Raw genomic sequence first — 13,968 nt, forward strand, 5'->3', positions numbered from 1 at the left:
AACAGGGGGACTCAACCGTAGTAACCGAGCCTCTGTGTTTACCCTCAGCCAGCTGCAGAGCTGCAGATAAAGCTGCAGCTGAGACTGGAATGATGTATATTAATATGCACACGGTGTTTCAGGAAGAGACCTGCCAATGCTGCTGTATTTTCAGGCAGACAGCAGCTGTGTAACGTTTCATTAGAACATATTCAAGTCATAAATCTGGGCATTGTTCCCGGCAGGAATAACAAATATTTACATTATCTTTATTCATTGCCTTGTTAATATTCATTCAGTTTGTATGTCGGTGTGGTCATTAGCACTTATTGGTTTTTACTGTATAAAGAATCAATGACGTAATGTACTGTTTTTATTAAAGACATATACTTTAAAAATTATTTTAAAGTTGTTTTTGGAGAAGTTTTACGAGACACGTCGTTTAATGCGTTGTTTTCGACAGCGGATGGCGCCACAGAGCCACCTGTTGAAATTCAAGAGAATGCACTGAAGCTGCCTCTGAGATCGTCTATGAAGATGAGTCACTCTGTGTTCTAGTAGAGGAAATACTAGACGCTTAGAAGTGTTCCTGGGTTCTTTATATATTTATATATATTCTTTATATATACAAACTGTATATGCTTTCTAGATAAAGACTTTTTTGAGGGGGTCTTTGAAAGGCTTATAAATAAAATTGACCTCTCTGTCTCCCAGAGGTCTGGCAGCGTGAGGGTTCAGACTCTTATCTGGTCATAGGACCAGAGGACGGAGACCTCTGATAAATCTGATGGAGCCACTCTTTCAGACTGGGGGGGGGGGGGGGTTACATCTCCTAATGCTCCTGTCACAGTAAAACCACTTTAGTCTTTACTTTCCACATCTGGTCCAGCTGGTCTTAAACCCCTGGAACTTTCTCGGTTTACTGTCAGCTGGGATTGCTGCAGTTATCTCTACACTGGACTGGTTGGTTAGTCATCACCTGCTTGTCTGTGTGGAGCTGTTAACCACCCTCAGAGGTGTCTCTTAGCAGGACGTGGGACTTGCAATATATGTTCTTGTATGCTGCCCTAGTTTTAATGTTACATCGGCGAAGTGGAAGGTCAGGTGTTCCAATCCTGATCAAGGCATCCCTTTAGTAGAACAGGACTCCTGTAACAGTGTGGTGTATGGGGCACAAAACTAAAATCGCTGTCTCTTAGCACATGATGTGAATACTGTCTATTTTTAAATATATAAAAAGTTAATTTATGACACAGTGACATTTCTCAAATATAGACATTATGATATTAGCCCAATAAAGATTGTCATTTGATTGGTAGGGTTTGTCTCCATTATTGTAAGGTCTTTACTGTATGATATAAAGCACCTTGAGGTGACTGTTATTGTGATTTGGCACAGTTATTGCAATAAAACTAAATAGAATTAAATTGTAGATGAGTTGTTTTTCTTTTTTGATAAATGCTATTTTACTTTGAAATCTGACTTATTGTCTCAAGTACTCTGCATTTAAAAGAAAATCACAAGTGATTTATCTCTGTTATGTTAATATTATTTATTAACTAAATTTCTCAAATGTAAAAAGTAGAAATGTTTGTAAAGCAGCATCTTTTCCAAAGTTTGTGCTGAAATCCGGTAATTGCTGTAAGATATTTGTTTTAGTGTTTACGTTAATGGACATTAATATCAAAATAAAAAACTGAAGCAAAGCAGCTCATTTACATCTGTGTGTTTCACATAAAACTATGTAATATATAAAACAGACAGACAAAAGACAATGCTTAAAGTTCAACGTGGTTTGAAAAAGAGTTTTAGCCTTTTCTGATGCTTCAGCTGTTCAGTCTTTGCTTACTTCTCGTGAATCTTCACTTTTAATCTTTGTGCTGCAACCGAAGCCATGAGTGCCTGAAATCTCCGACAGGGCCTGATTATGGAGCCTCCATCATAAAGAGCGGGGCTGCAGAGTCTCCAGCTGTCCGGTCCCTGAATTTCCCTCAGAGTGTGACCTCCTCCTGCCGGTGAGAGCTGCACTTTTTTTTTGCCCCTGCGTGTTTCGCAGCTGATAATCATCAGATCCGCATGAAGCTGGAGCTGCTCGGTCGGACTGCGACTTCCCGGGAGAGTTTAGAGAGGAAAGAGTCAAAAACAAAAGTCCAAAGGTCCTTCTGGCTGCTTTTAACTGTCGCTTTCAGTCCCATCGGGACCTGCTGTGGAGGACTCACCGGGTCTGTGTTCCTTAACTCGGCCTTTTTGCGGTCCGAGCTGCCGCTGGATGGGACGCACATTTTCTGCTCGCTTGTGCTGCGATGGAAGCGGAGAAACCACCGGGCTCTCCGAGGTACTTGTGATGCCTTTAACTTCTGTTTTTCATTCGCGTGAATGCTGTGAAAAGCAAACAACCTGTTGGCAAAGTTCAGTCTTGGTGCAGGTTCAGTTAATTCAGAGTCATTTTATCATCTCACAAGTGAGCGAAAATCCAGATGTAGCCAACCACAGTTTACAGAGAGATCAAAAGGAAACGGCTCATATTCATGTGCACGAGCTAGAAGTCGACTGTAATAAATGTTTTAAGTTAAAATCAGACATTTTACACAATCATGAAACGACAGTTTAATATGAGATTTTTATTTCAAGTTAAACATAACAAAACAATATCTTTCATGTCAACAATCAATATTGCGCCGCTTAACTTATTCAAACCAGGACTTTAGTTTTGGCTTCAAATGAAAACTGTCTGTAAATAATGCGATAATCTGACCCTGATGTTCCTGCAGTTTAACTGTTCAAAATGCAGAATTTATTCATAGAAAGTTTCTGCGTAACAATGTCTGAGATAGATGGCAAACAGCAGATGAGCAGTATGGGTCCCTTTTATGGTTTGCCAGCTTGCCGGCAGCCACAGTTTCTGACTTTAGCACCTGTTTCAGACGTTATTATGCAATTAAATTCTATAAATAAACTCTGCTTCAGAAGTCAGAAAGTGTCGAGATGATGAAGTCAACTTTTTGAAGTCAACTCGATGGCGCATGTGGAAGCTGTCAGACACCAAAGGCGTCCGGTAATGCTCATCTGCTGTTTAGTCTCTGTTTCATTCATATTGTTATGCAGTGATTGCAATGCTCATGTCCAACTCTGCTTTTTAATATTGGAGCTTTATTAGAATACATGTACATGAATAAGGGTTCAAAATAATCTTTATGTGCTCCTGTCTCTTTAAGGCCAGCCTTCTCTTTAAAGGAACTTTTTTTGATTGGACAGCTTCTGGAAACCTACAGAGGGGCAGCAACAGGTCTCAGTGAGCTTTGTTGCTTGTGGAGACATAACAGAGAGCTATATATTTCGGGGAAAAAAGAAGTCCTTAAGCATGCAGTGCACAAAAAAGGAACATTTTTATATTAATAATATTATTCAAATGGATAAATTAAGATGAAGAGTATCTCTCCCTTCAGGTTTATACCCCTTAAAGTGGCTCGCTAGCACCTGAGCACTGAAAATATGAAGCCTCTGTTGGAGTTGTGCTGCTTATTTTTATTATTTCTGCAAACGAATCAACACAATATTTTATTTTAGGGGCTAAATATGCTCAAACCTTCACCAAAAAGTTTGTACACATGTCAGAAGTGGATAAAACCTTTGTATTTTATGGGTTTTAAATATGAGAGGTGCAAAATGGTCCCATAGGGCCCCCTGCAAAATTTCAATGCAGTTGCCCGGCTGTTTTGCTTTGCATACACATATGGTATTTAATACACGCGTCTTAAGCTGTATGGAAAATCCTCTTTGAGCCATGTCTTATATCCAACAAGAAGTCCACTATTTTTCAAGGTGTATCACAAACTCAACCCAGAGAGGGATCAGCGTGATCTTTGGCCAGTCTAATCGAAACACATTTCTTCAAAGTTTTGAAGTTCTGTGTTAAACTGAGTATATATCTTCTAGTCTGTCTTAAACTTCACATGCTAGACAACTCAGTTATTGATCCAGCTGCGGGACGCCTGCATTACAGTAATGAGTCACAGTCACAGTGCCACCTACTGGCAACAGTAAATCAGCATCATGTGATCCCTCGTACGCTTATACGTTATGTTTGCGCCGTGTGGGGTTTTTTTTGTGTTTTTTTGTTTTTGTTTTTTGTTTTGTTTTTTTTAATCATGTGCAGCAGTGTGATGTGTCCTTCGTGGGTGTTGTATAATGCAGCGTCATGGACACAGGAAGTGACATGTTTATGCAACACCCAAGAAGATTCCAGGCTTTAAAACATCGAAATGGGACCTGTGCTTTGTTTATCTGTGACCTCAGTAAACACTTTCTTGATGAGTTTTTGGGCTCAGTCACTAATTTCAGGTCATATTTAATAAAATTGCTGAAGTTCATTTTGTAAATTACGATCGTTATTAGAGTCAAGAAGGAGGATTATCCAGGATGTGCTCATTGGCCAATGACCTGTAAACTCACGCATCACTAGGTTCGCTTTTCATGCCCAAATTCTCAGTAAGGAGGCTTCTCTTCTTCCATCTTTTCTTTACAGTCAAGTGGCCTTCATGCTGAGGGACCAATCGTCACTGCCTGCATCTTTAATAACAAACATGTTTATGAAAAAAATTTAGAGGTACAACAGAACAGGCTTTTGTGACGGCTACAAGTGATTGGAAGGTTTACAAATTTGTCTTTAACCTTGACATAAACAATTGAAATCATTTACATTTTCATTTAACTAATGACTTATTGAAAATTAGCTGTGCTTAACACACCTGCACAATTTTCTACTTGCGTATTTATGGTCATTTATTTTTTATTTTCACATGTATTTAAGCTCAATATGTTAACATAAGATTTCACAATATTTAGACATTCATATTTTGATATTGATGTTAAGAACTGTTCTGCAGTTGTTCTGATGGCGCCACATGAAAGGACTCAGCTTTCGAGCGTATATTGTTATATTGTTGTGACGTTTCCTTTCATCTTTCCCAGTGTGCACTGTGACCTTTAGCATAGGTAAAGATGTAAAAGTGTGCCCCCTCTGTGGCATTACACAAACATTTTAAGATGGAATAGCTCAGTTAATCATTACATCATCAAGTTACTGATTGCGCTTTAACCTCTTGAGTATAAACATTTTTATGTAGCTTCTCGAGTAAGGATTTCAGTGCCACCAAAGTTGACGTCTATTTATGTGCAAGTTTCTTACAGATTTTAACGTTTGAGAGATTTTATTTTTTTCCTGACTGATTCATCTTTCCTCTGTCTCTATTTCTAGCAGATGTTTTGAGTGAAAGCAGCAGAGACGGGGAAGATCTGCAGCATTTCATCGTTGTTTTCTTGCTCCCGATCAGCAGTCTCATCCAGCAGGTCAGAGGATTTATTGAGGATTTAACCACGTTATAAAACTCTTTAAAGGCGATCTACCCGAGAGCTCAGGCTTTTACTTCAGTCTATTTTTCTTCTGGTTGGCCTCGGAGATGCTCTGCAGTGAGAGGAAGCTTTATTCGCAGGATTTCAGTGCTGAAAAATTGGGACAAATGATTGGACGCACGATGCTCTGCTGACCGCTTTTCTTTTTTAAATTTTGGATGTTCACCTTCGAGGTCGTTCTCCCACCACCACGTCACAGATAGCAGACAATGTCTACCGATAACAGCCCGCCGCCCCTGCCAGCTTCTCCAAGGTCGTTCCATGCCCTACCTCATCACCCGGCCCCGCCCACCCCATCACCTTCTCCCAGCCCGCCAGCCACCATCTGCAGCCGGCTTTCCAACGGCAGCCAGTCGGCGCCCAGCCCCACGAACTCACGGGGCTCGTTCCACGGCATCTCCTTCCTGCTTCAGATCGGACTCACGAGGGAGGCGGTCACCCTCGACCCTGGAGATGTGTCGCTGTCCTCCGTCAGGGAGCTCGTCTGCTCCATCGTGGATCAGAAGGTAAAACCAAAGGTTTTTTTTTTTTTTTTTTCTGTGCACTTTCCTTTTTTCCTCTTTTTTTTTTTTTTTTTTTTAATCCACAACCTTAAAGCAGAAGTTTCAAAAAAGTTCACATCCCACTTCCACCCATTTAGTTGTATAGAAATGAGGCTCAGCACCTTAGCATCCCTTTGTCCTCCTCACCCCACCCTCAGAGGCTCAGTGCCACACAACTTTCTTTTTACCTTTCATATAAACTTATTGGTCAAAGGTCAGAGTTCAGACACCGGTTGACCATAGGCTGCAGGGCTGAATGCAGCGACACAGGTTTGATTCTGAGCTGAGGCTCTTTGGTGACTGTCTAAACCCACCCTGTTGTCTAATAAACAGTCCTAAAAAAAATTTTTTTTTAAATTCGGGGTGTGTATGTGCACATAAATATGCATGATTCGATTCCTTGGATCAAAGTAAGCCTCAAGCATGCCGATGCGGCTTTCCACCCCGGTGCAGAACCCGCTCGCTGCTGAGGAAGCCACAGAAGGGAAAGTTTCCAAACCAGCAGGATGCCGGTCTGTTTGCTGTACTGATTACCTTAAGAGCTTTAAGGAGAGGGTGCTATTTGGAGGAAGTCGTAACAATTATAATCTGTGCTGACCAACAACAATCCCAGCGACTGAGAAAACACAACCCTGGCACGTCTACGTGAATGGAAAACTGTTGAAGAAAGTGTTTTCCTCCTCTGGTCAGCCTACAGGAGGAAAACCCACAACGTGTCATTCAGTCTTTCTTATTCACAGCATCAACTTCTCCTCCTTTTTTTTTTTTTTCTTTTTTTTTGCCTTCGCTGCCCTGCTGGATTCCTCTTTTCTAATCGTCGTGTGTCGAGCCTGTCACATTCTGCACTTCAACAAATCTGAACTTTGGCCGCGATGTCTGCGAGAGCTCGTGGGCTGCAAGCATTTGATTGCATTTGTGGAGGAAGGAGTGTTAAATGTTCTCCTCTGCAGTGATGAGCTAATAACGATTAGTCCACTGCGTCTCCAGTGACTCTGTCAATCTCTGCATGATCTGCAGCTCTATCATCTTGGTAGTCGTCACTGAGCTCGGAGGCACATGAACTGCTCCTTACCTGTTTCTTGTTAGAATGGCCGTCCAGCTCACAGGGGATTTCCCAAACACCCTAAGTGTTACTGTGAGTAGGTACATTCCAAGACAGTCAATTAGAGCCTGTCTAAAGAAGCGGCTTAATAATATGAAGGACCATCAAAACAAATGAGAACCGAAGTACCAGGGTGAGATCTTTATAAGGTAGTTCGCAAACCAGGCGGGAATTGCGCTTGTTTAGAGACTGTTGCAAACCCCCACAGGCAAGAAATGAATCCTATGTGGACACAAATAATTATCAGGTGTGTGGACTTGTGCACAAAGCCCGATGATAATGGTCTGATGCGAAAAAAAACCCTTAAGTGGGTCCTTGCGTGCTTGCTGATGGTGATATACAAATATATTAGAGTCCATCATATAGCGACCAGGGCAGGCATCATTCTGTCAGGCACGTCTAAAAAATAAAACCCAAAAAAAAATTGCCGAAATGTGTCGCCAACTATAAGCAAAGTGGGCAGGCCGACACTGTTAGACACACTTGGGGACGCATTCAACTTTGTGTCAGAGCTTCTTCACAAGCTTCTAGCTTCCGCTCTGAGCCTCACCTTATCTCTCACCATCTGCTGGTTTTCTGGTTTTTACCACTGCTGAACGTACCACCTGCGTTTACATCACTCAGTGCATTTCCCAGCAAGCTACAACACGCACTCACAGACACACATACCCAAATGAACACACACAGTTTGCAGCAAGTTTGCAAGGCATGATGGGTTGGAGATTAAAACCTAGTGATGCTCTCATTTTTGACTTCTTTCTGCAGACGCGTTTCCAGCGCTGGCTGGGTTGTGCGAGCACATCCAGTCTGTTAGGCAGTGTTTGTTTGCAGCTTGTCACTGGCTGAGCTCACACCCTCAGCAGAGGAAAAGTCTTTTTCACAGGGAATGTCACTTCCTGGTTGGCATTGCTGTGTCAGCGGCTGCACTTCCTGTTTTACAGTCGTGTGTTTGGGGTCGCAAGAGCAACAGGGTGGTCAAAGTGAAAGAAAGTGATAAAACAGCCAGCTGATAGGCTGTATCTATTGTTATTGCGCATAATGGCAACCGAAAGAGTGTTTTTGTTTGTTTGTTTTTTGTTTTTGTGTGCACATTATTTGGCCTAAATGCCAAAAAATGTGCACAAAAAACACTGATACGTGCATACGTCCAGGTCTCACCACTTCTGTGATATGAAGGCACGGCTGTTGTGAGGAAGTTGATTTCCAATTTTTAACATGAAAATGAAGTGACGGGGCTTCGGCTCTCATGCATGCTCACAGTTTAGCCGACAAAATCAAAATCATGTTTGAATTTTTGTTTAAAAAGCTCCACACGGGTGCAAAATTTCTTTAAAATCTCTTCATTTGTCACTGTCAGGTCTAAGCATTGAGATTTTTAAGATGCTTTCTTTTAATAAAAATTGAAAATAATCAAGTTTTATTTGTATAGCATAACAGAATCAAATAATAAATCAAGAAAAAATATAAGGAAGAAATTCTTTAACAGTTTAAGTGTCTGGGTGTCATCCTTGATCGTACTCTATCCTTCCATTCTCGTATCCTTTATAAGCCTGAGCTGGTCCAGAACTCAGCTGCCCACGTTATGGGTATAACCCACCTCGACTCGCCACATCATTCCTGTTCTGCAACAGCTTCACTGGCTCCCAGTTAAACAGATTTCTCCTACGGACATTCAACCTCACCATCTCTGTTGGACCTTCTTCATGTTCCCACTTCTTCTTGCAGTCTTAGATCTTCTTCCTCCCTCCACCTGACTGTTCCCTCTGCCAGTCTGTTCTGGGGCCAGACCATGAAGGGCTTTAAAAGTAAAGTAAAATCTTAAAATGAATTACAGAAGTTCTGAGGAGCCAGTGTAGAGTCATTAAAACTGGTGTAATATGTTTACGTTTCTCAGTTTTTGTAATAGTGTTTGCACTTTAATGCTTTATGACTGATACTCTTTGGAAAGTCATTACAATAATCTAAACAAAAGGAAAAAACCTGTCACTAAACCTGAGTGTTGAACGGATTCTCGCGGTATTCTTAAGGTGGTCGTAGCAGGTCTTTGTTTGTCAAAGGTGAGATTAGAATCAAATATTTGTTGACAGCTTTACAGCCTACTACAGTGGTTTCAAACACGCAGACGTGTATTTATACCATCACTACTTCTTCTGAAGTCTTCAGATAAAGCCACATTTAATAGCTTGTTTCCAGTATCTGCCAATATGTATCATCACACCTACAGCGTTAGTTTTCTGTGGTTTGCTCCACACATAAAAGCATTTTTTTTTTTCATCCCCTCGCTAAGAATCACACCTGTTTAAAGTCTGCTAATGTAGTAAATATGCATGTAATTTGTTGGTGCAGACATTTACACAGAATTCAAGGGCAAAACTGGATTTACTGGCCTGCTGCAATCAGTGAGCATATGTAGGCAGATATCAGCCGACAAACTGCAAACAAAACATGAGGTCTAGGTGTCACAACCAGTGTTGGTCAAGTTACTTGAAAAAAGTAATCAGTAACTAATTACAGATTACTCCCCCAAAAAAGTAATCCCGTTACTTTACTGATTACTTATTTTCAAAAGTAATTAATTACTTAGTTACTTAGTTACTTTTTAAAAACACGATTTACAACCTGAAGAGGTGATAAAGCGATAGATCTTTCAGCCCAATTCTACTTTTTCTGCATAATCCATCATACAAAATGTAATCAAATGGAAAAGTCTCTTTTTAAAACTTGTTTTATTAGTTTTAATCTTTTAACTTTATGCATCAAGCAAAAATTAAATTATATGCAACATTCTCTGACTGGAAGAAATTTGTTTAATATTTAAACTTATTATCTGCACATTCCAGCACATAAAATATATTATTTTGTGTGTGTTTACACTCACTCTTTCAAATAGATGCAAGTAAAACACAGCAGAAAATAAATAACATCAAAGACTAGCGGTCCTGTTGCTCTATTTTCACCTGTAAAGCAGGAGTGGCATAGGCGGAGGTTTACCCTGGTGCAGGTGTGCCGCAGCGGTCAGTGGAAGAATCCGCGAGTTTCTCTGAGTTTCCCATTACGTCATAGCGCACTCAGTGCTTGCTTGGAAGTTTAGGGGGTTTTTTTTCGCTTTAAAAATAAGTTTTCTTCCCACGCACAACGGACACTAATGGTTTTTGTCACTTTTTATGGAATTAAACTCAAAATAAGGTCAGTACTTCCAAGCTTTAAACGCTGCACGCTCATACTCTCTCCCCACTGGATATATGATCCACTGTTGATCTGCACACAGCTGTTGTCACGAACGTCGCACTCGCTTACGTCACTGTCATGAGACATTCTTGCAAAAAATCACGGTTTTAGTAGAGCAGTAACGCAGCGTTCCTACGGGAAAGTAACGGTAATCTAATTACCGTTTTTGCAATAGTAATCCCTTACTTTACTCGTTACCTGAAAAAAGTAATCAGATTGCAGTAACGCGTTACTGCCCATCTCTGGTCACAAATGAGAAAAATAAATTGTGACATGTGCAACAGGAAAAGAAGTGAAAACGGGGAAATAAAGTGACTGCAGAGGATTTTTCCAGCTCTTGCAGAATCTTCCCCTCTTCTCTGCCACCTGGGAATCTCTGTGCATCTGCATTTAAAAAAATAAAATAAAATAAATAAAAAAAAAAAAAATCATAGCAATGCATGTAGACTGACCTGCTTGCCGCTCCTGGCTCCAGGATGATGATGATGATGATGATGATGATGATGATGATGATGATGATAATTATAATAATAAATTAAAAAAATATTGCAACTACCAAAATGTCTTATTTGCTAAAACTACAGTATAATTTATAGTGTCATTTCTTTCTCTGGCTGATTGAAAACCCAAAGTAGATGTTCCAGCAGGAACGCTTAAAGAGGTGAAGAGGTGGAAACTGGTCTTGTTTGTTTTGTGCCGAAAATGACTCGATCGCTGGAATTTCTCAACCTTTTTTTTTTTTTTTTTTTTTTTCTGCTTTTGCATCCACATCAAGAAGCTGAGAGCTCCGTCTGTGGGCGGGTGGATGCATCTGCTCTGATTTACTGTAGTCCAGCCGCGTGCGTGTGTAGGAGGCCAGAGGAGTCGTGGCAAAGTATAGGGAAGTTCCCCTCCTCTGCAGGTTGCCTTGCTACACCCTCATCCCATGCCACCCTCACCATACACACACACACACACACACACACAGTCCCATCCTGGATTGTGAAACACTGAAACCGCAGTATTTTTAATCATCACTGAGCAGACGATAAGCAGCGATAAGATCGCAGAGAATTTTTCTCCTGCAGCTTTCAAAACTTTACGGAGCTTTGCAGCCTCCTGGTTTTGGTCTTGCAGCATTTTTAGTGTGTTGCATCAGCAGCAAGAAAAGGAGCAGCATGTGTGGAGCTGTAGGAGACTTGTATTGTGACTTTCAGCCTTATAATCTGTCACTTTTTCAGAATTGCAAAGAGTCTCCTTTACTGTGAGTGCAATAAGGAACAAGCAGGCTGGGCACAGAGGTACTGAAGGGTTAACCAGTTCATCTGTGAAAAAAGGCAGCATTAGAGGCTTGTTTTGCTTTTAATTAACTGAATTTACGATCTTTTAGAAAGAACCTTTTTCAGTCACCATAAGTAAGTTTACCTGTAGTGTTCTGCAAGGTTCGATTTTAGGTCCTCTTTTATTTTCTGATTTTCTACACAGATGGAGTTTTCCTTGAGACTTGGTGATCCTAAAAACCCAGCCTCTGTTTCAAACTTAGTACCTCAAAGTCACAGTAACCTGTCACAATCAGAACATTTGTGTCAGAAACTCAGGAGTTTGATTTGGTTGAGCTCTCAGCTTTGAATCAACAACATTAATTAATTTAAAAAAAAGAAATCCAGACCTGCTTCCTCTACATTTGAATAATCTTGAGAATAACACCAATGCATACCTGGGGAAAGTCATCTATACATTTATCTCTCAGGGCTTGACTCATTGTAACGGACTCCTCTGTGGTGTGAACAAAAAGTCACTCTCTCCTCCAGCTGGTGCAAAAAGCAACACTTTTTGCACTGTTTTTCTGCTCTTGACTGATATCTTTTAAAGTACATCTGGGTGTGGAGCTACAGAGAAGAAATATCAGCCTCATTCGAGCAATCGCTCACCTTAGACCTCATGTGGGGTCCTGCTGTCTGCTCCTAAGTCTGGAGCATACTGTTTGCCGTTAGCATTACTGTTAACAGTAATTAGAGGAATTTTCCTTTAAAGACAAATTGGCCATTAATACAAAATGCACAGAAAATACTTGATCTCTATTTTCTTCATTGTTTGTGACCACTGTGAAAGTTGCAAGCATTTATATGGATCAGGAATGAGGAAGCTCCTTTAAACCTCCCCTTTTAAACACATTTTTATTGACTCGCTTTGGGTGATGTCTTCTTACTGTCTGGTTATCTTTTAGTTATCTTGCTTACTGCCTGCCTCAAATCTTCAAATCTCCTGAATAGTTTTTTTCCTTTTAAATTTTGTGCAACTCTAATGTTTAGCTCTTTGTAAATCTTCCCTTTGAATGTCCTTCTGTTGCGTAACTGTCAAAGCGTTTTGCAAATTCTATTAAATTGTAGATGATTATATGGCTAATAATTTTGAGTGTCTTGACGGGTCTGGGAGAAGTACAAACATGAAGGGAACTGATAGATGGCTAGATTTGTGGCATTGTTAGTGGCTGTGTTTGTATGTTTTGACAGTTGTACGCTGTTGAAACCTGTTGCTGTCTCTGTTTACCTCATCCCCACCAAGCTCTGCTAGCATTTTAAGGGGCTGCTCAGAACGGCCTCCCCCTGATTAGGTGCTTTTCTTCTAACCTGAAAAGACCCTGCATCTGGCCCTATAGGGGCATTTTCAAACCTGCCCACCAGTTCCTGCACTGGAAAGCACCCCATTAACGTACTTAATCCCAGCACTAACAGCCCTTCATCACTCAGCACATCCTAGAGCAATTTATGAAGCTTAAAACTTTTAAAACGAGCAGTTTCAGTGGGGTGAATAAAAATAACACTGTCTGTATTTCAAAAGATGCCCGCCAACAAAGGGTTGTGGATAATGTGATATTTACAGTTACAGTTTGAACTTCACTAACCTGGATTATGAGCTCTTAATGTTTCTCAGGTTGTTGTGATCACATCTAAATCTTGCATTTGAATGTTAGAAAACCTGAAAAAGTCATGTTAGCTTATTTGACAGTGACCAGTGGTTCAGGTGTTAAATTTCTTCCTCGGCAACAATAACCAGCATTACAAAACTATGTGCTTGCTTTTAATAAAGGATATCCTTTAAAGCAGTGTCTCTCTTTGCTGTGTCCTCTACTCTGCTGGTTTCCATGGCTGCCAAGGCCAGGTGGTGCTTCAGGTGGAGACGTGAATGTTAGTAGCACAGGTATGTGAGAGGGAGTCAGTGTTATGGTGCTGTTAAATGCTTGTAACTCTTGTAGTTGTTGTAAATCTTCAGGTGTGCAGCTCATATGTCACCCCAAACACAGAATATACATGTTGTTTACACCAAAGGCAAACGGTGATTGACTAAAGATGCATGAAGAGAATCATTTTTATGGAAAATCCACAAATTAATGTTCATTTTGCTAGTAGCAACCTCCAAAAGTTTAAAAAAATGAAACTAATACATAAATGCCAAATCTGCAGTTTGCCTAATGTGCACTCCAGTAGTAAATCAGTCCTCATTTACAGCTACAAATAATAACAAAGTGCTTGAGGATGTATGTTTCTTTAAAATTACTCATATGCAGGACTTAGGATATGCCTTTAGCTTTTTGTCACTAGTAACCGCTCAGTTCAGCTCGACTTGACTCGACTCGACTCAGTTTTTAGGGTTTTCCACTAGTTGGTTGTACCTGGTACCAGGTACTTTTTATTTTATTTTAAGTACCTACTTGGCTGGGGTTCC

The 13,968-nt window shown here is 40.6% G+C and overlaps 1 protein-coding gene across 2 annotated transcripts in view; it reads left to right on the forward strand.

Annotated features, from left to right (window-relative positions):
* The first annotated feature begins 1,995 nt into the window (after positions 1-1,995).
* Positions 1,996-13,968, forward strand: part of LOC120724770 (serine/threonine-protein kinase D3-like) — a 56,881-nt gene continuing 44,908 nt past the window's right edge. The window contains exons 1-2 of one of the 2 annotated variants that reach the window (XM_040017176.1): positions 1,996-2,314; positions 5,237-5,897. In XM_040017176.1, the coding sequence (XP_039873110.1) occupies positions 5,601-5,897 (297 nt within the window). In that variant the 5' untranslated portion in view covers positions 1,996-2,314; positions 5,237-5,600. The remainder of the gene's footprint in view (positions 2,315-5,236; positions 5,898-13,968) is intronic. The other variant, XM_040017177.1, reaches the window with a different exon arrangement.

This window comes from Simochromis diagramma, unplaced genomic scaffold (assembly GCF_900408965.1).
Source record: "Simochromis diagramma unplaced genomic scaffold, fSimDia1.1 OVJJ01000802.1, whole genome shotgun sequence".
NCBI lineage: Eukaryota > Metazoa > Chordata > Actinopteri > Cichliformes > Cichlidae > Simochromis > Simochromis diagramma.